Genomic DNA, 21861 nt, shown 5'->3' on the forward strand with positions numbered 1-21861 from the left:
TCACAAAAGAAGGGATGCCAAAGAGTTTACTGCTGGTGGGAAGCCTCCTACAGAATTCTACTTCCACTGTGAATTGAGACATATCAACACAGATGTTCTCTGAAAGCGCACTTTCAACTGTATGCTCAGCTCAGACAGAAGTTTACTGTCCTTTGATTTCACCCACATTACATCTGGTATCTTGAATTAAGGTGATTTCAGAACAAATATGAACCACTGGAAGAAACTTTTTGTAATGCTGGAAGTAAATGAGAGCTGTGACTCATCAAAAAAAAAACCAAAAAACATTAGTATCCAAAACCCAAACTCACCGTGTGATCAGAATGGTGGGTGACAGGGTTTGGTCACTTTGAGTCCAAGGCAGGCTCTTGTTGTACAGGGTTTCTGCCATATCAATGAAGTGATGAGTGACTATGTCAAACACAGCATCCAAATTAGTTTTATTGGAGAGAGAAGCTGAGCTGGAACTTGCAGTGAGTTCACTTAGCAGATCAGAGATGTTCAGCAGCTTAAGAACATAGTGAGCAGCTTCTATCATGTCTAGAGTTGACGCATTGCTGGCAAAGTTGTTTGCCACTGCTTCCAGTAACTTTGCAAAGGCAGCCACTTCAGCTGGATTCCTTTCACTGTTCAGTGACCTGTCAACTACTTCCCAGATGTTTGAGAAATAGCTCAATTTGGTGAGGTTGTAAGAATATAGCAATCTCTGCAGCATGTTGTTCATGAGAAGCTCACTCTGCGCCATGCTGAAGAGCACGGACAGGTTATTCCAGCCTGCAGAGCCGTCAGAGAAATTGAGGGAATTGAGTTCTGTCTCATTCAGCACAAAAGGAAGGAGCATGTTCAAAAGCCGAGATGGGAGCCCACCACTCATGTCCTGGACTGGGATGGGGCAGGAGGCATTGCCCTGCAGCAGTGTCTCCAGGAGAGCAGCCAGACCTCTCGTCTTCTCCTCTACCCAAGAGTTTTCCACCTCAGGGATGAGCTTTAATTTGGAAAGGAAACGCAGGGAAAACTGCAGAGACTGGACGGTGCACAACAGCTCCTTGGAAAAGCGTTCACTGCTGTTCTTGTAGACAGCAGCAAACTCTGGAGACAGCTTCAGGTTCCTTATGGCAAGCTGGAACATTCTGGTGAAGGTTTCATTGCGTGCAGCTCCACTCTCAACATCCATGGAGGCAAAGAGCTCTTTGCAGGGGCTGGAGGCCAACGACTCGCTGAGAGTGGCATTCTCAAAAAGCATCTCAAGTGTTACGTGGAGCACATCCTGAGCAGAGCAGTTCTGGCTTGTTCTGGCACTGCTGTCTCTATTCTCAAGAAAAGGGCTCAAGGCTAAGAGCATGAGATCCACTGCTCTAGCCTTTAGTGAAGCGTTGTGTGGTAAGGAAGACTCACTGAACTCCTTTGGCAGCAACAGATGGAAGAAATCATAGATAATGTCTGTTTTTTCTTCAAACGTTTTGTTTAAGTTCGTGTCGTGAAGGACTTTCATTCCTGCTCTCCATATTTCAAACAATCTTTGGGTATAGTCGTTGTAAGAATCAAATAGTAGGTTAATAGCTTCAAAATCACTGATATTGTAACTTTTCTGCAAATCTTTTAAAAGAAAGATACTCCTTTGTACGGCCTGTGTGTACACGGCTCGTGAGTACATGGCTCCCATGGAGTCACCTTCATCATACAGCTCAAATATGGAGGAAATAAAGGCCATTATCTGCTTCAGTTCCTTACTGAAAGGAAGACTGGAGTCATTTTGCATGGTACCAAACTGATTCTGCAGTATGTCTAGAAGAGACTGGAAAGAAAGACTGTCTGTGCTGTCCCAGTTCATGGACCGAACAACTTCAGCAATCTGGGAGAAAGCATGAAGTTCACTTCCCTGCCTTTGACGAGAAAAACTGTGGAGCTTCTGCATTAGCTTTGACAAAGAAGAGATCAGCAGATAATGATCACTAGTGTTCACCCTTGCCACAGCAGCAAGAAGCTTCTCGAGGGCCAAGAGCTGTTCTGCAAAATTTTCTGAAGTTATAGGGGTCAACAAGAAGTCAGAAAATAATGATGACACTTCTTCACTTGTACTGGGATAATTTTCTATGTCTTCCAGCAAAACTGCATGAAGTGCAATCATTTTGATAACCTCCCACGTCTTCTCTGTATTAAAATGAGTCTTGTTTAAGATAATCTGATTCCAAATCACTGCAGCTGTGGACAGAATATCTTGATTTTCCTTCCCTTGGGAATTACTGTAAAACAATCCTTTACCACCTGTCTCATACAGCGGGATCATTTCTTGAAGTATTCTTTCCAATTCCAATGTGCTGTTTGTAGCAGAAGTTGAATTGAAGAAGTGTTTCAATAAACTATAATAATCATTCAGATCTGAGGATTTCATTCCTCCGGAAGAATTACCAAAAATATCATATATTACTGTTTTTCCAGGAGCTAGCCCAAAGTCCACAAGCATCAGGGCTTTTTTCACAACCTCCAGGAGCTTCACATATTGATCCACTTCCGTTAGGTTCCATTTGGTGGTCAGCACCTTGCCAGTGGCATGCCACAGACGCAAAAAGTGACTCCATTCAGACCTGTGGGAAGCATTTCCACCAACCTTTAGTAGTTCATTTACACTGCTGTTCCAAGTGAAAATAGTTGGTAACAGATGAGAAAACACAGGCACCCTACCCCAGCCTGCAGAGATGTCAGAGAAATTGAGGGAATTGAGTTCTGTCTCATTCAGCACAAAAGGAAGGAGCATGTTCAAAAGCCGAGATGGGAGCCCACCACTCACGTCCTGGACTGGGATGGGACAGGAGGCATTGCCCTGCAGCAGTGTCTCCAGGAGAGCAGCCAGATCTCTCGTCTTCTCCTCTACCCAAGAGTTTTCCACCTCAGAGACGAGCTTTAATTTGGAAAGGAAACGCAGGGAAAACTGCAGAGACTGGACGGTGCACGACAGCTCCTTGGAAAAGCGTTCACTGCTGTTCTTGTAGACAGCAGCAAACTCTGGAGACAGCTTCAGGTTCCTTATGGCAAGCTGGAACATTCTGGTGAAGGTTTCATTGCGCGCAGCTCCACTCTCGACATCCATGGAGGCAAAGAGCTCTTTGCAGGGGCTGGAGGCCAACGACTCGCTGAGAGTGGCATTCTCAAAAAGCATCTCAAGTGTTACGTGGAGCACATCCTGAGCGGAGCAATTCTGGCTTGTTCTGGCACTGCTGTCTCTATTCTCAAGAAAAGGGCTCAAGGCTACATGCAAAAACTCCCAGATTTTTGCCTTCAGTGAAGCATTGTGTGGTAAGGAAGACTCACTGAACTCCTGCACTACAAGACGCGTTAAGTTATAGACAGCATTAATCATTTCTTCAGGGGAAGCTTCACTGGCATTTCTGTAGTGGAGGATTTTCATTCCTGTCCTCAGAAGTTCAGAAAATCTCTCAAAGGTTTTGTTGTCAAAATTAAAGAACAGATCTATATATTTTAATTTACTGACATTGTAGTTGAGCTGTAAGTCTTTTAATACATACAAGGTCTTTTGTACGGCTTGAGTGACTAGCGAGATATTGGCTACTTCGGAGTTCTCCCCATCAAACTCTTTAAATACAGCTGCTATAAATTCAGACAGTTGACCAAACTGTTCACCCAAAAGACTATTTGAATTATTAACCAGCTTTTCAAAATGGCTGTGTAATACCTCTAAAAACTGCCCATAGGCTACGATGCCTGTATTGTTCCATTGCATTGACCTCAGCCTTTCAGCAAGGCGCCAGTAGCCGTTCAGTTCGTGCCACCGCGATTCACCCATGGAGCTTTCTACTTTCCGCATCAGCTCAAAGGCAGGCAGCAGCAGGTAGTCATAACCTATGTTTTCATGTGTCAGTATAAAAAATATCTTTTGCAGAGCTAGGAGTTGGTCTGGAAAGCTTCTGTACGACACAGGTTTAAGAAGATAATCGGAAATCAAAGACGGTATCTCTTCAATTCCAGTGAAACGATCTCTTAAGTCTCCCAGAAATGATGGCATGCTAATGGTGAGTAACGTTTTGAGAGCATTCTCAGCTTGTGCCGTACTAAAATTAGAATTATTTAACAAAACCGGATTCCAAATCACTGCAGCTAATTTTAAAGCACCCTGAATTTCTTTCCACTGGGTCATTATATTGAAAATGGAAGTCCCGTTAAAGTTGCTCTGTAATTGCTGTGATGTCAAGTTATAGATTTCATCAATTACGTCCTTATTATATTCTTCCTTTAATTTATAATCATGATGTGGATTCATTCCCAGTGCAAGAATTGCGTACAACTTCTGTAATGTTTCATTCTTCAAATTTCTGAATAGATTTAAGCTTTTTAATTCACTTCTATTCATTTTTTTCTCAAAGCCTTTTAAACGATGTAGAGACTTTTGTATGGCTTCTAAATCATCTGAATTAATGGACCTCTTGGAGACTTTTCCACCAATCTCTGGTAGCTTTATTTTTCTGGAGGGAAAAAAAGAGCATTTTAGTGAATATGAAATCAATGCAAGTGGAAACGTGAAGTGATTTAGAGCAAAGATCATAGATTTGAGTTATCTGTAAGTAATATCCCTTTAGTCAATGCCTTACCTCAGAACTTCTTCCAACTCTGCTACTAAAGTCCACTTATCTTTCCAGTTAAAGTGATTACAAATATATCTGATCACCCAACTTTTTTCTTTATCTACAACAAACAGATAAAGGTGATATTCACGTTAGTCTGGGCAACTAAGAATAGCTGTTTAGCAAATCTGTCACATAAAACATGCACGTATGCTGTTAGGCTCCTATGACATGACACAAGATCCTAGATAGAACTGTCCCTTCAGGGTGGAAAGTCAGGATCCTACCTGCCATTGCAGAAATGATTTTCTATCTCAGGAACAGTTCTGAGTGCAACAGAGCTCTCCTCCTGATTTAGGACCCCTTTTCTACTATTAACACAGCACAAATTGGCCTAATGTCATTACTGGATTTCTCACCGTTCATACAGGGAGACTTTTTACTACCTGCACCTGAGCTTTGACTGCATAATCTATTTCTGTCAGAGTTAAACTCATCTTGATATCCCTGTGTGGTCCAGGCCTCTGCACCCTTCACATCTCCATGTCTTCCCCCACTTGCACTTCATTAATCTGCTTTCTTATTCACCCCAACTTCCACCATCTCCACCAACCAACAAGTAAAGAATGGATGGCATTTACAGTCTGTCCCTGGCAACACTTACATGGTGTACCTTTCCCTTGCCCTCTCATATTACATCAGTTAAGAGGTGGTTGTCTCTGCCTCTCCTGTGGAAAGTCAATGGAGTAGAAGAATGGCTACTTTTGACATGTACAAGTCCAGTCTCAATCCCTACTTTGGTATAGCCACAAGTGTTTGACAGAGCTCACAGCTACAGGCAGGTATTGACAACAAAACTGAAGGTAAAAATTACTGCTTCCCATTTCCACTGAGACTGCAACTCATGTTAATTCATCATCTCCTGACAAAACCAACCTTTTTTGCTTTTGCAGTCAAAATGAGGTACTTCATTCACGTTTGTAAAAAGTTGAAAGGAGAATTCATTATGCTGAGCCTTGAACAGTATGCAGTTGGTATGGTTACTTATTAGCCTGCAGTTTGCTTATCCTGGGCACCACAGGTTTTCAGTAGAGATATGACTATGTGCAGGAATCTTACCTTGCTCCAAGCAATTCAAGGAATATGGGGGATCTGTAACCCCATTTTGAACAGTTTTGAATCCATCGTCAGTAACAGGCGATGTAGAGACACTCTGAGCTGCCAGCACACCACTAAAGGGGGAAAAAAAAGCACAAGGAAAATAAATAGTGGTTGCAGGTTTATGAGAAGAAATAAAGCAAGTGTTCAGATAGGAAACAGCTGGAGCACAGCCTATGATTCTTAAAACTTCTGATACAAAAGACAGTGCTCCTATTTTTAAGTATTTGTTTGATCATGCACAAGATACAAAGATAAAGGGCTTCAAAGGGAAATCCTTAGTGGTATATTAGCAGTAATGTGCATATTGCATTCATTGGGAGCATTTATTCAAAGGGTTATGCAAAACCTATAGACCACTTAAATCCTCATAATAGGGCTTAGAAAACACTCAGGTGATACACCGCCCTTGTGATTCACTGCTGTGGGTGAATCTCCTTCTAACAGAAAGCAAGAGGCAGAGCAGACAAGGCTCCTGAAAGAACAGGCTCCTTGGAGATGGTATTTGCAGATGGAAGAAGCAATCACAAATACATAACTTCTACCACGTCCAATTTTCCTTCTTTCCTCTTCTATATTGCAATAACCAGGCTTTCAGGGAAGCAAGGAATACATGTATATATTTTTTCAGTTTCTGGAAAGAACAAGCTGACAATCAGTCATATTGTATTGCAGACAAAGCTGTTTAAAAGATTGCCTGCTCAGTGTGTGCAGGTTACTGAAAACTTCATGGTGATTATTAGTCCCTTTTCCTTCTCCTACATAAAGAGCAGCTCTTCACTCTAGCTGAGGTCACTACGGAATGCATAATCTCTTGCCTGCCCAGAGTTCTACTGGTGATGCACACAACACCTAGCTGAGCTGATTCTAGTGGCATGAATATATACACAGTGATTTGTGGGAACAGACTGCTAGTGAGAACAGAGCACCAGGGGTCTTTTTTCTTCTCATTTAACATAATGCCTCCATGAAGGTTTTGTGGACTTTGTGCTCACCGTTTCCATTTTGCAGAGGTGCTTGTTAGCCTCTGTCTCGGAGGTGAAGAAGCTGCTGCTACAAATGACATATTTAGTTGAGCACGATTTCTTGTCTTCCACATCTTTTTCTTTTTTTTTTTTTCCTACAAGAAATTCCCTTCACAGCATTTCTTCAGGAGCTCAGAACTGCCTGAGTACAAGACATGGCCAGGCTAGCTAGGATGCTATTTTGTAAGCCTCATTAAAAATACTGTTTGTGCAATCCATTTGCAGTAACTCTTTACTCATGCGTTTACAGTGCCCCATGCTAGGCATAAAAGCACTGCAGTCCTGGTGGTGAAATTCTCTGTGCCTCTTTGTTGTGCCTCTGAAAACTTTGCCCAACTCTGCAGTCATGAAGCAAAGCAGAGCAACATAGTAAATATTAATTCCTCCTGGGCACTCAAATGGTGCTAGTTCTCAAGCTTGATACTTCAAGCCAGTAAGTGTGAACAAATGCAATAATCCTGCCACTAAAACAGCAGCACAGACAAAACATCGGTGAATACCATTAAAGTCTCACCACAGTGCAACAGACTCCTTTAAGGATAAGGTCATTACAGCTTACAAATAGTTCTCATGATGCAGAAAAGCAAATTACCTGGATAGAATCACAGAATGACCCAGGTTGGAAGGGACCTCAAGGATCATGAATCTCCAACCCCCCTGCCACACGCAGGGCCATTAACCTCTCCATTTAATATTAGACCAGGCTGCCCAAGGCCCCATCCAACCTGGCCTGGAACACCTCCAGGGACGGGGCAGCCACAGCCTCTCTGGGCAGCCTATTCAAGCACCTTACCACTCTCATAGTAAAGAACTGACATCCAACCTAAATCTTCCCTCCTTGATACTAGATAGATAGGTTTTTAAATGTCTTGGCAACATGCTAGTGATGAAAAGCAAGCTTCTCTAAGCCTGAGTATAATCAGAGTGACAAAGTTTCTACAACCTCTATTGACATCTTTGCCCAACTGCTCATACGTATAAGAAAAACAAAAATGTCTGAAGACCTTCTGTTGCTCACTTTCCTCCACATGCTGTAGCAAAAGGAAAGTTCAGAATATTTTCTAGCAAATGCAGTCAGACAGTCAATAGATAGATAGATGATTTGGTACAGATTCCCAATCTCATGGGTGACTCACGTCCATTAGAGGAAAGTGAGAGTTCAGCCCAACGAAAGACCAGAAAGGCATTCTGAGGCTAAGCCCATTTTAGAAGAGTTTTTAACATGCTTCCTATAGACAACACTGAATATTTCAGCACAGTTAATTAATGCAGTTAAGCCTGCTCTGTTTTCTCATAAAACCACTGAGCAAGAACATAACTGGTACTTTCTTAAAGTCAAATGTATTCAAAGCCCTACATGAGAAGAACCAGGATCCCTCCCTCCTCTGCTTTCTTGGGATTCATTTTTGAAGAATAAAACAGCAGTAACTGGTAACTGTTTTCTTTAGAGTGAATTTCTGGCTCCCCTACAAACACTTGAGGTGTTCAGAGCCACTAGAATTTGGCTCTGTTGTTTCTGGGAAGGAAGTGGCTAGCTGCCATTTTGGCAGAACAACTATCCAGCAAAGAGGGCTTTCCTTCAGTGAAAGACAGGGGGTATTGCTCACCACTCTTCCTCTATGCATATGGAAGTAGGATGGAAGACAACTAATAGATCATATCAAGCTCCCAATTAAAAAGTGAACAAGAGTCATGGAAAATCAAAGCACTGCTAGCTGCGTTAATGGTGCCATGGCATCGCCCAAATCAATTATGCTTTTAAGCTAATGCCCTTCAAGGTGAAAAATGATGCGTCCTTAGTGTTCAGCGCAAGCCCATCACCTTTCAGTGCCCCTCCAGGCATTTTATTTTTACCTGCTCGCATTCTGAAGAAAATCAATTATATCTTGGAGTTGCGTGCTGCCCTGAAACACATCTGGAGCCAGCAAAAAGAGCTGCCACAGGGAGGTGTCATTCTGCACTTGGGAGATGAGCGTTAGAAATGAGACCATTTCGTTGACAAATGCTGCTTGGTATTGTGGGTTGTGTTGCACCTTAAAAAATAACAATGCAAGAAATTATTTAAGCAGAAAAAACCCTGTTGCTAGTGGGTCTTCTTATGTTTTTCAGTCTGTGCTGCACTTTTACACAACTCTACAAACAATGCATTCAAAGGACTCTAGTGACAGGCAGTAACTGAGAGAGTGACTGTGCTTTACCTTCACACCTCAGATTGCTCAATAAATTCTCTGTTTAAACAAGCCTTAAAATTCAGAATGTCTTAAACAGTCCAAAGACTAGGAATACAAGAAAAATGAACATCAATCCTCACATTGGCAAAAAATAAGGCATTACCTTTAAAGGATCCATTTGCTTTAATTATATAGCTTCCCCAGCAGCAAGAGCTGCTTCAGTCATGAGTTGTTGGATCAAATGCAGGAGTTACTGGATGAAGTTATATGGCTGGTGTAATACAGGATGAAATTTAGAGCCTCCTTTAGCTTTAAATATTCTTGTTTATGCCACATTCTCACACTGCTCTATCTACTTGTCACTGGGAGAAGCAAATAAAGGCAAGAAACAAAACCTCATGGCATGGTGAGGAGCTCTTAATGGCCACTATTTGGCAGCTGGCTCTCTTTGCCTTTCCCAAAGATCTGTGTGTTTGTGCTAATCCAGTTCACAAAAACTTATGCTGCACTTACTTCAGTATAGAGATGAGCTATTCTGAGCCAAGTGGGGACATGCTGTACCTCCAAAACACCGTGCTGAAGTGTGTGAACTAACACAGCTACTAACAGACATCAGGACAAAGTCCCAGGCACTCACCTGAGACAACTGACTTCTGAACTCCTGGGTAAAGGACTCTAAAAGCGATGTGTCAGTAAAGCAGAATGTCCTGTAGATGTTGGCTGCCATCTTCTCTTCGGTGAGACCAGGAGCCGGTACGTATCGTGACAAGATCTCACACACAATGACTTTGAGATTTGCTCCCACTGAATACTGCGCCTTGCTCTAGAGGTGTAATGTTCAAGGTTAAAGAAATACTCTACTTGTGATGGCTTTAAGCAATGCTGAGACTTTGTTGGGTTTTTTTTAAAACAGGATAGCAGTGGCATGTGAAAAGCACTATCAGCACAAGTACAAATGCAGAATTTTAGCAGGTGAACAGCATCACTGAAATCCCTGGAAGTCATGCAGATGAACAGGCATGCATGTGTTTACAGGGCTTAATAAAATAAGCAAGCATATTCTACCATTAATAGCAGAAAATGTCCCTAGCATACTGGTGTCTCTCATATGCTACCAAGCTTCAATTACAGAAGATTTATTCTTGTATTGATTCAATTACTTACATAATAAACATATAGTACATGACACCACTGCTTCACTACTGTGAGCAAATACAGAATTCAGTGGCAAAGCCATCTTTAAATTCACATGAAAGAACACCTTAACTCAGGCAAGTTTTGAGGAGAATGCTTCAGGTTACTGCTTGCCAGTTTTGGTCATTCAAAGTATTATGTCCCAAGGTTGATCTGGTTGATCTGGTTTCTACTTAGAGAATAAGAAATTTACCACAGAATTTAAAAGTGCATCCACAATAACTGTCTCCCTCTTCCCAAAATCAAGAAAATTCGTGTAATAATGGGGATCCTAAAGAAATAAAGGCCATATGTGGTACATTGAGCTTTTAAGTCTTTACATATAACTATACATAAACGCTCAGATACAGCTACTATACAGACTTACCTTCCCAAAACTAAGGATTCTGTTGAACATGTTGATGCTAGAAGTCAAATTGGATGGTGATGAAATATTCCAAAGTGTGTTTTCTCCATGAGATACCGAATCCCTGAATGCTGCAATAACAGTTTAAAACACTGTATTTTACATAAAGTCTTTTAACCTCTTTGCTACATCCATCTCCAAAGGTACAGCCAATGGCACCCTGTAATTATTTAAGATTTTATTCTGAAGTAATTAAATCCTGGATGACATTGCTTCCTTCTGTAACTTTTTTGAAATTAAATGTATTTAACTATTTGCTTGTGGTTCAATGTTAATTTCCATCTGTTTTCTCCAGTCCCACAGCTCCCCAACACAGGGAGAGACATAGGCAGCCTAACAAGGAAGCCCACATGAGCTCAAGCCTGTAGCCCCATAAGGGAGAGCTCTCCAGGTACCCTTGGAACCAGTGGGTGATAGTCATTATTCAGGAACAGCTTACACACAGATTTGGAGCACCGCTGCCTGCTACACATGGTGGCACACTGTTAGGTCACCAGCTGATGCACATCAAAGCCAACATTTGCACTCAGCATCCTTTGCAAAGCACACGGCTCCATGAAACCAAAGGAGCTATGCCACTTTACATCAGCCAAGACTGTGACTTATGATTTTTATTTTATGTTTTAAATATGAGGTAAAACCGAGTTCTTTCCTGACTGCGGCCATCAACATGAGTTGATAGTTCCTATAAACACTCATTGATTTTTCTTCCTATGCCCCTGTGCTCAGTTCCTTTTGTGTCCCATGCACCAAGAAGGGAATGCATTGCCAGGAATGCTAATTGGAACGCTGAACGGCTGGGGCAGAACAGTCACAGAATGCAAATCTGTAATCATTCATTTGCTTGTGAGCTCCCTGGCAAAAGGGCTATCCATCATGACGACTTGTAGGCAGCACTAGCCATTACCACAAATAAATAATAACTGTAATGATTTTACTGAAAATTTAAGCCTGAAAGTTCCTTCAGGAAAGAGAAACACGTCAGAGGAGAACAGCACCAGCAATAAATATCCACTGTGGCACGGAAGAAGACTTGTTTGCTGGATAAATGTGATTAAGAGATGCATTTGGAAAAAAAAAATATCATAAGGTGTTCATGAACAATTTGTGGGCAGTAAAAAGGCAATATTCCATAAATAGCCAGGTCTTTAATTAATGTCCAAACCGTCTGCAATCTCACATCACTCCTGTGAAGTGTAACAATTTAACCCTGGTTTCTTGGTCAGATTCCAGAATTCTTTTCTACAGACAGTTACTTGTAATTATTCCCAAGAATTTGCACTAATGTCACGGCCTCAGTCACGAGACTGTATAGAATACACAAATCATTTCAGCAGTGCTCTAAGAACTGCATCTGTGTTGAGTGTGCTTGAAAGATCACTCTTTAAAGACCAGGGCTCTGCATTCAGCTCTGAGTAACCTACCCAGTGAAGCATTCCTGCTTTTGGGAACCTCAGCACTCCATGGTGATGGATGGTTGTCCTTGGACACTCTAGATGAGCTCCTCTGCTTACTGACAGAAAAAAGAAAAAAAAAAGAAAACTCAGTTTCTTATGATTAAGCTTGCATTTAACTACAGTGTGACTCAGGATGTGTCTACAGCAGAATTTCATGGTAGCTGTGTTGAAACCTTGATTGTGTAAATGCTGAGTTCTGTCTAGAAGATTGGTACATATTTTGGGAAAGCACACTGCAGTGCTCTGGGATGCTAAGTAGATGGAGGGGATTGCATTCGTGCCTGATACACAGGGACAGCAAGGCCTGGCATACATTTTTGGCTGTCTAATCTCAAACCAATTCCCACTTATTTGAAAGAAAGCTTCACTGTATCCCCCACCAATGCTCAACAGAAGAAGCAGTGCAGAATTTCACCACACTGCTGATGAGGATCAGACTGAGCTTGACTGATCAAGGAGTGGCCTTGATGTAACCTGAAATAGCTTAAAGTTATAAAAGCAGGCTGTACACCGCTACCAAGAAATCCTTCAAGACATCAGGACCTGACTTCATCCTTCCCTAACATTTCATTTCAGGGGGAAAAACGTTGGAAGATGTTGATATTGAGCTCAGTGTTTGTACTTAGTACTCTTCTATGCAGGGAAACCTCAACTATTTGCACACCTTGGTAAATGCTTCTAGGGGACAGAATGAAGGGTGAGAACCTAGCCTATTTTCTCTGCTGACCACTGAAAAGACACAGTTTTAGGGCAAGTTAGATAATAGTTTCAGAGGTTTGCAGAATGTGTAGAAAAAACATTCTGGGTTAGCTAAGTATTACAAACTATCTAATGTTAAACAATACATCCAGACAATCAGAGTCACAGCTTAAGACTTTTCCCTGACACTGAAGAAGCAAGTGAAGAGTATCCAGGCACACAGTCTTCCCATAGCATTGTTGTGTTCTGCTGTGTGACCTTGATTCACCTTGTGTAACTTGTTTTCCACACGTTTAATCATCCAGACTCCTTCTAACTAATGGATAGATCCTAACCATTGACTTATCTCTAGAAAAAAAGGAGCCTTGAGGAGGCACCATACCCAGGATCCTATCTGATGGACTCTCTAGTGTAAGACTTGGTGCCCACATTAGCTTTTCACACTCTCAGTCTCTGGCCAGAAGGGATTTTGAGGTTCTGGCACAGCCATTCTGGAGCAACTTGTCACCTAAAAGAAGGATGAGCAACGGTGACCTTGTACATTTTCTGCTCTCATTGACCAGACCTCAGACCTGCATGTTCCCTGGGGACTTGCCAGAATCTAGGAGCCAAAACGTAGAGACAACACTGGCTGGCACATCTCAAAGCAAATGCTTCTTGGCTAGCACTGGAACATCATTGAGATTGAAATGCCTTCACTGTACATTTCAATTTCGGCAAACCAGCATTCCAACAAAACGTGCTCAGCCAGCTCCACTCTGTAGATCTATGTGCTTACGTGGGGAAAAAATGTTTCACTTTTTCATCCGTCTGCCTATATGTTTAATGGCATGCAGAGAGGACAGCCACTCTGGCTGCCACCTGGAGGCTCTATTGAAAGAGCAGTCTTTCCAGAATAAACATATCTCAGAAACTAGAGCTGTTGGGGAACATTTGCCACTTCCACACTACACATCTTGATCTGATCACTACAGAAGGCAGGTAAACACGCTGGGCTCTTTTGATGCAGTCTTATCAACTAACATCATGTATGACCCAAAACACAATCATGCAATAAATAAATAAATGTAATACATATTTTTCCTCTGATTTCTGAAATCTGGGTAATCAGAAGCATTTTCTTCAATAGTAAAATTCTTACTGTCAAACCTGAAACACAACTGACACATTACCAATAGCTGTCTCTAACGTGAACATTTTTATAACTCCCTGCTTTGCAGCCCCATATTCTCATTTCTAAGTGCCCAAATATCTGAAACTCTATCTGTTGTAACAGATACCTGATAGATGCCTGTTGTGGACACGCACATGCATACATGCATGGCTGCACCCTCCACCACAAAGCAAATTTTGCTCTACAGCTTGCAACACCCAGGTATATTCAAATTTCCTTACAGTCTGAGAGATGAGATATCATTAAGCCTTGGCAGCAGATCTTCTGGTGTGTATGGTGTGCCTTTACATCTGGCATCTGAATCACACAGCACAGTTTGCAGGAATGGGAAGAAGCCTGCACTAGGAAGGTTTCGGGGTGCGAGATAACCTGAAGGAAGAAGAAGAAGAAGAAAAAACACCATTATTATGATGCAGACATGCATTTTCTTGCCATACGTTTCTCAGTTTCACAGAGGTTCTTTCATTCCACCCTGCCAGCAATTTCTGCCAAATTCCACTAGAAGCCCCTTCTCAACACCAACAGAGCCATGAAAGGCTATTTAATGAGAAAAGAGTCAAGCTATTTGCTAATAACTAGATACCTGTCAATCCCAAAGCAACTGCAGCATTTGTATTTTAAATAAAAGTAGGCATATGGCCAGAGTATCTATAAGAGGCATGCTCTCTAAGACTTGGTTTCTGTGCAAAGCCATAAGCTTCAACTTCAAGCCAGGATAATAAAAGAGAACTGTGTCTCAGTTTTTACTGTAGAAAGGAGCAATAGATTCAAGATCAGACAACCTCCTTTACGATTTGTGCAGGCCTGCCCAAAGAAGGGAGCAGAGCAATCTATCACCACTCCCTCCTATGCCTCCTGCTATTGCAGAGCAGCTCCAGTGCCATCTGCTTGGTGACCGGTGATGCAGGCAGCCAGTGCCCAGGGATGAGATGCATGTCCTTGTCTCCCATTTCCAAAAATACCAAGAGGACCTGAGCAGTCAGAGACTTTGGTGCTTTGTGTGCCACTTGCCCCATGCTGCTTACTGCCAGCCCGCAGAGTTCACCAAATGCTTCTCCTCTCAGTGACAAACGCTCTAATAAATCTCAAAACTCTTTTACTGAATCACAGCAACATATTATTTAAAACAATCATTTGGAAAATTGCCTGGCAAAGGACATGGTGATTATTTCTTCTACAGAATGGAGCCAGATTTACAGAAGGCCTGCAGGCAAGTTTGCGCTAATTGATTACCTTGCTGTTCAGTCTTCAAAGATGACCTACGACTCTTGCCCAGGAGCAGCTTTATCTCCAGCACCTCCAACAAGCACATCCTACATTTGCAGTACATTCATTTGTTATAGCAGTGGTCAAAAATCAGATATTCCCAAAGGAAATGACAGCATTAGATGGAATATCTGGCTGCCAGTCTCCCTGAAGAAGAGACATTCCCCGACTTTCCTCAGGAAGGCTGGTCACAACCCATGGCCGTGTAATGTGGTGCTGGTCCCCAGAAATGAGAGCGGTTGTTTAGGCAGCAGAATTTTGGGTAGAACGGCAAATACTCATAGTTTAGCATGGGAGTTCACACTGCTTTATATCATGTAGCAATAGCCACAACTGCTGAGACCTGCAGTGTCAAGCACCCATTTTGGACATTGCTGTGATTCCTTCGTGCCTCAGCAGAGAACTGCCCAAGAAAACTAAAGAAGATGCCCCACTGCAGGAGAAAAGCAGAGCTCTACCTCCCTTCCAATGCTTGCTGTATTTTCCACACCACTAGGAGTTACAATGCAGGCTAAGCCAGCTCCCAGTAATTGCAGAGCACCAAGCAGAGTGAAAGATCTCCTTTGTCTCTGCAGGCTGTCCTTCTGGGGTTGAGGCCAAAGTACCAAGCATATGCTATTCTAAAGGTTTTGAAGTGGAAATAAGCCCACTGCCCATGAGGGAAACTGCACGGTAGGGCACTTTCATCTAGAAGCATCCATTTGTGCATATCCCCAACTGCATCTGCGATGTCTGCCCTTTGAGATCACCAATTACAGCCCTGCAAAACGGCCTTCTGCACACCCTGACACTTCTCTTGTCTTCCTTCTGATCTCCTGCACTCTCATTTGCCTTGACAAAAATCGACTCGTACCCCAACCCAAACAGGCACACCACAGGCCTCACTTTACCAGCATCTCCATCAAAATACTAGCCCAAAGAACTGGAAAGCTATGAGATTCAGGACAGGGAGCTCAAATACACAAAAGCAGACAGGTAGGAGGGAAAAGGCTATACCTTCTATTGCCATCTGCATCTACCAGCGTATCAGCAATTAAGGGCTAAAGCCTTGTAACTCTTAAGTGGGATAGCAGAGGGGGGAACACAAACACAAGGCCAGGAGTTTGGGAGCACTGTTCTTTGCTAGAGAATCCTAGAATGGCCTGGGTTGAAAAGGAGCACAATGCTCACCCAACCCCTTGCTGGGTGCAGGTCACCAACCAGCAGCCCTGGCTGCCCAGAGCCACATCCAGCCTGGCCTTGAATGCCTGCAGGGATGGGGCATCCACAGCCTCCTTGGGCAACCTGTGCCAGTGCCTCACCACCCTCTGGATGAAAAACTTCCTCCTAATATCCAACCTAAACCTTCCCTGTCTCCGTTTAAGACCGTTTCCCCTTCTGCTATCATTACCCACCCCCATAAACAGCAATTCCTTCCCCCTCCTGTTTATATGTTCTCTTCAAGTACTGGAAGGCCACAGTGAGGTCTCTCCAGAGCCTTCTGTTCTCCAAGCTAAGCTAAACAAGCCCAGTTCCCTCAACCTTTCCCCATAGAAGAGGTACTCCAGCCCTCTGATCATCTTACTGGCCCTCCTCTGGACCCACTCTGAGAGCTTCTACTGTACTCTGTACTGTACTTCCTACTGTAGAGAGATGCAGGGTGTTTAAGGAGAAAAATCATACAAGTGATCCTCCTGCAACCAAAGCAGAAGATCCTCTTGTGAGATGTAAGTAGCAATGCTATATTTTAGAATTAGACTCAGAAGCATTACGGTTTGAACTAAGCAAGCCAGGAGATTAACGCGAGTCTTATCCCATCCTCCTCCCTTCCTCCATCCATTCTCTTGTGGCATGGAGCTGTGGCTCCATGGAGCCCCATGAGCTGTTCTACCCACATGTACACATCCACTGGCTGTGTCCCACACCCCTGCAAGGATGACCAGGGAGGAAGCTGGCTCCCTCTGGTAGACATTTATAACCATCTGTCCCTCCCTGGGCTGGGATTTATCCAGCACTTCAAACACGACATAAGCACTAGATACCAAACTTTATTGAAGGAGTTTTGTAAACGCCCTGCAAATCTTGAAGGACAGTTTCAATGGTGATTGTTTTGCAATCTGAAACACAATGCTTACTATCACCATTAATGACCTCTGTCATATTTTCCCTGTAGGGAATGCCTTCAGAAAGCATCTCTATATCCCACTCAAATCTTCTGCAGTGCCAAAGCCAAGGAAAAAGGATTTCCTGTGCACAGCAGACTCCAACTTTATGATCCCATGATAGAGTAGATCCACAACACTTGACATCATTTATCACTGTCACCACCTTTAGCTTTCTATGTTATATTTTCCAGAAAATCCAGTTACCCTTGGAGGATATTCCTACACTGCCTATGAGCCCCGATGGAGAGATCACTGCAGCACTTGTGCCCCTTCTTAGCTCTGCTGGGACGTGACCTCCACAGGTTTCTTGTCAAATTTATTAGTCTGCAACCAAAACTTGAGCCCAGATCTGTATCTTATTAGTAAAGACTGACTGCTGTGTTTGCTAGCAATGGAAACCCAAGCGTAAAGGTATTTTGCTGTCCTCTCTCACTGTGGAGTTCTTTGATTTTCTGCCAGGGTTGAAAGAAAGGCTCTGAATCTGAAGCAAACAAGGCAGGCATCCCAAAGGGCAGAAGAAGCCCAGGGCTCAGCACTGAATGGGCTGGCAGGTTCTCCCTGCTCATTAGCATCTAGCCAGTCTGGTCACATCTTCATAAAGCTGAAAAGAAACAAGGCCTTCATTCTATTGGGAATTCTGGCTTTTCCACATTTGCTTTCCTTTGGAATAAAATTGAGGAAGTTTATTGCTTTTACTTTCTGGAGTGCCCGGGATTCCATCATGCTTCAACAGAAGCAAAACTTCTTGGTTTTTTTTTTTCTCAAGTACAGGTGTTTGATATAATAATGATGAAAAATGTGAAGTTAATGTCACATAAGGCAGACAAAAATTACTGTTTCACTACGATCTATGAGATTAATTGAAATTGACTGAAATGTCCAAACCTAAATGAACCATGTTTTACCTTGCCACAGTGATTTTGTTGTCTTCTCACACTGGGGTTTGCACTAGCAGTGTACAGTAACTCTCTGCAAGGAATGAGGCATTTAGCAGAGTGCAGGTAGAATGCAGTGTGTGCAGCCCCTAGCATCACCCACTTCCACTGGAATTCATCAAGTCTGCCTCAAAGAAGGCATTCCTACCCACACCCAGGTAGAAGGTAAAGTCTTGTTTCCACCAGCCAGGGGTCTCTGGTGCAAACCAGCAACCAGGTCATGGTAGTTCTGCTTTCAGGGCTCACTACCCAGCTATGGCATCCATCCTGCAAAATCAGACAAAATCTATGTCCTATTTTAATCACATCAAAGATAAGAAATCCCATTATGAATAGCTACTTTCTAAATGAACTGAGGTACATTACCTTTTTTGGATCTTTTCTTGTTAATTTAAAAAGTCCTGCTGAGGTTGTCCCGTTTTCTATCCTCCCATATTTTAGCAATGTCTCCCTACCACTACTTGGGCATGAAAACATTCTCTTGGCTTCAGATTTCACATACACTGATACTGTATATACCTTACACATTAAGTCACTGTTCATGACAAAAATCCATACAAATCTCAACTCTCCAACTGGCAAACTAAGAGCAATGATGAGCAAATGACTTCATTAGGATTACTGTGTTCATTCAAAACACATTCAATCCCTGCTACAGCACACAATGAGACTTAATAACTGGCACTTTTGGGCAAAGGAAAAGATGGCCAAGAAGTGGTGAGTCAAAGAAGTAAATAACATCTTGATCAGTTATGAAAAGGGTGAGTAAATGATCATTTCTTGCAGCAAAGACAATGAAACACGAGGTAGCAGACAAAAGGGAGAGTTGTGGTTTTTTTTTTAAATGAGCACCAAAATGTTGTGTTCTATATTATAAAGCAGACATTCGTTTTAGAACAAATTGGACAAATCCTCCAAAGAAGATATTTCTGTGGCTATTAAAAAGGAATATCTGGATTCAAGCCGTCTACTTTCTGGCTGAAGAACCCTTCAACTTGTGAAGGCATCTCTGGTGGAAGTCTTGCTCTGTGCTCCACAAGCTCACTCAGTACGCTCTCTGTGATTCCTGCAAGCTCTCTCAATCATCCCTGAGCAGCAGCAGAGGTCTAACCCAGAGCAGCAATTCTGTCCATCAGCTGTGACTCACAGTTATCTAAGCAGTCACAAAATATACACGGGAAATATTTACTGCTATGGTGTCCTCCTCCCAGCTTTCTAAGCAAAACCTTGGACTAAATTGTGCACGTACAGCATTCTCACTTCTCCTCATCTTCCCCACAGTTGCACAGCACTGCTTTAAACTTTATTTCTTCACTTCGCTACACATCCAGAGGCAAAAAGACAAAGAACAAGCCTCTTTCATGACATGATGACTGCAACCATTCCTCTTTAACCACACACAATTGTCATTTCCAGCTATCTTTTGTAGGTAGCCTTATGATAATGCCAGCAGCCTTGATATCTCTCCGAAGTTGAAGCCTGACAATCAAACCCATGGGATAACATGAGTTGTGAAGCAGGGTTGTGTTTTTTTACGCATGTGGAGAATGAGACAAATAGCTGGCCGGCCTATCCTTTCATCTACAGAAAGAGAATACTGAATTGCTATGGTGCTTGTACTGATGCGACACTGTGTGAAAAATTCATGTGCTCCGAAACTGATGTCTCACCACGAACCTGAAAAAAAGGATCTATGTGTTCTTAGAGACCTTGGAATGAGAGCTGTGGTGAGAGCAGGACAAGGAGGCAAAGGACTCCCAGTCAAGCAGATCCTGAGCCTTTCCTCTTTCACATCTGCAAGAGCAACGCCCTCAGAAATCCCAGCTATTGGGGGGAAAAAAAGGGTGAGGACAGTAAGTGCTACAGTTCCTAGCAGTACAGCTCAAATCTTGTTCAGTGTGTCTAAAGCCCGTGGCATAGCAGCGATTAGCCCTACTGATTTTAACGCGATTACTCATGCTTCAGGTTAAACGCGCACTTAAGAGTTGCTCTGGGTCAGAGCTAATGGTTTGATATTGCACTCCCTCTCTACCTAGACTGCCTTTCATATGACAAAGCTCGTTTTTAAAACCACTGCAGAGCTAACAGGTGATTTCTTTCACCCTATTTCTGACCAACCAGCAGAACTGCCATTTATCTCTCTGCAATTTCCCCTGCTAAGCTGACAGCACCGGAAGAAAACATTCCCTTGAGTTAACCTTAAAGTTGCAAGACACCAAGCACCTTCAGCATCTGTCATAGTGGGGTCACTTTTGCTCCTCTGAGAGCCTCCATCACTGCATGTGAGCACAGGCTTCTGGCAGCTGGGCCCAACACCACACGTGTCATTATGATGAGCTGGTGTTAGCCCAAGTCTCCCTGGCACTGAATAGGTGCATTCCTCCTCCGCCTTGCTGTTAGGCATTAAGCAATGTCACGCTTGGCCATCTTTCCCTCAGCTCTAAATGGAGTTATTTTAATTTCCTCCATGCAAATCATAACGTAACCAAAGGATGCTGTGAGCTGCTATTATGCATGCACCAGTCCACCTCTCTACCACACAGCTTACCCTCATTCACAAGTTGTACACCCACGACCCAGCTCCTGTTCATCCCACCAGGCCTCCATTCAGCTTTCCAGAAGCCCAGGGGGGCTAAGTGAGATTCAAGAACTTGAATTTTTCATCCTCATGCCACTGGCATTTATGCTTTCTCAAGTGTCCCAATAACATGATGTCCTCCGTTGTCTGCCTACAACAGCGAGATGGAACAAGCAGACAACTCACTGCAAGGCTCCTCCCTGTGTTGGTGGCTTCAATGGAGGAAGCATCTCATTGCCCAATTCTTCCCTCTAGCAAATAATAAGACCAGCCCAGAGCAGACAGCAACTGCTTCCATGCTCATTAAGACTAGGCAAGCTAGTTTTGCTTGCCCACAGAGCTTGGCCTTCCACCCTTTCATTTAATAAATTAGAAATCAGCCCTTGACTATGAATGCATTGGGTTCATGTACTGAACAGAGAGATAATAAAGAGCAGAGCATAAAAATTGAAATGAGTGGGAGAAGCAGCAGATGTGAAGGAAGGAGAAAGAACTTCCAAACCCAACACAAAGGAGAAAGAAATAGTGATGGAGACCTTCTAAGAGGCACGGATGTAGAAATGACAGAGGTTATGTCTGCACTGCAGGGCAAAGCTGATGGAGACACACAGAAGCTTCTCTCTTTCAATGGTGAATGTCTTCAGCTAGCCTCCAGAGTCTGTGTTTAGATTCTTTAAAGAAATATGCCCTCATTTCCAGAAACACAGACCTCAACAACTGCTAATTTCAGTGCAATCCAAATTCCTCGGCACCTTTGGAAAAATACTTCTGTGTTTTTAGGTCCCAGCACCTGGATACAGGTGCTTCAGGAAGCCCATCAGAATTAAGTGACTGCCCCAAGGCCTTCTTATAATACAGTGGGGAGAAAAAAATCCGGGGAACTCAGGAATTTCCAGCTCCAAATCTAAACATCCTCCAGTTGCACTTTACAAGGCAAAAGCCTGTACAAAGAAACAGTACAACCCAGAGAAGAGAAGGCTACAGAGAGCCCTCACTGTTACCTTCAGTACATACAAAGGGGGCTTACAAGAGAAAAAAAAAAAATAGAGAAAGACTTTTCCCCAGGGCCTGTAGTGA

General features: G+C 42.9%; 1 protein-coding gene across 4 annotated transcripts in view; it reads right to left on the bottom strand.

Moving 5' to 3' along the window:
• ABCA12 (ATP binding cassette subfamily A member 12) overlaps positions 1-21861 on the bottom strand; it is a 101315-nt gene that overhangs the window by 48045 nt on the left and 31409 nt on the right. For 3 of the 4 annotated variants that reach the window (XR_007378441.1, XM_048952427.1, XM_048952428.1), the window contains 8 exons: positions 14083-14230; positions 11956-12044; positions 10493-10602; positions 9569-9754; positions 8615-8793; positions 5697-5809; positions 4605-4698; positions 312-4478 (listed from right to left, as the gene is read on the bottom strand). Coding sequence is in view for 3 of the 4 variants with exons in the window: in XM_048952427.1 (XP_048808384.1) it covers positions 312-4478; positions 4605-4698; positions 5697-5809; positions 8615-8793; positions 9569-9754; positions 10493-10602; positions 11956-12044; positions 14083-14230 (5086 nt within the window). In the remaining variant the exon portion in view is untranslated. The remainder of the gene's footprint in view (positions 1-311; positions 4479-4604; positions 4699-5696; positions 5810-8614; positions 8794-9568; positions 9755-10492; positions 10603-11955; positions 12045-14082; positions 14231-21861) is intronic. The other variant, XM_048952429.1, reaches the window with a different exon arrangement.

The sequence above is a fragment of the Lagopus muta genome, chromosome 8 (assembly GCF_023343835.1).
Source record: "Lagopus muta isolate bLagMut1 chromosome 8, bLagMut1 primary, whole genome shotgun sequence".
In the NCBI taxonomy this organism is placed as follows: Eukaryota; Metazoa; Chordata; class Aves; order Galliformes; family Phasianidae; genus Lagopus; species Lagopus muta.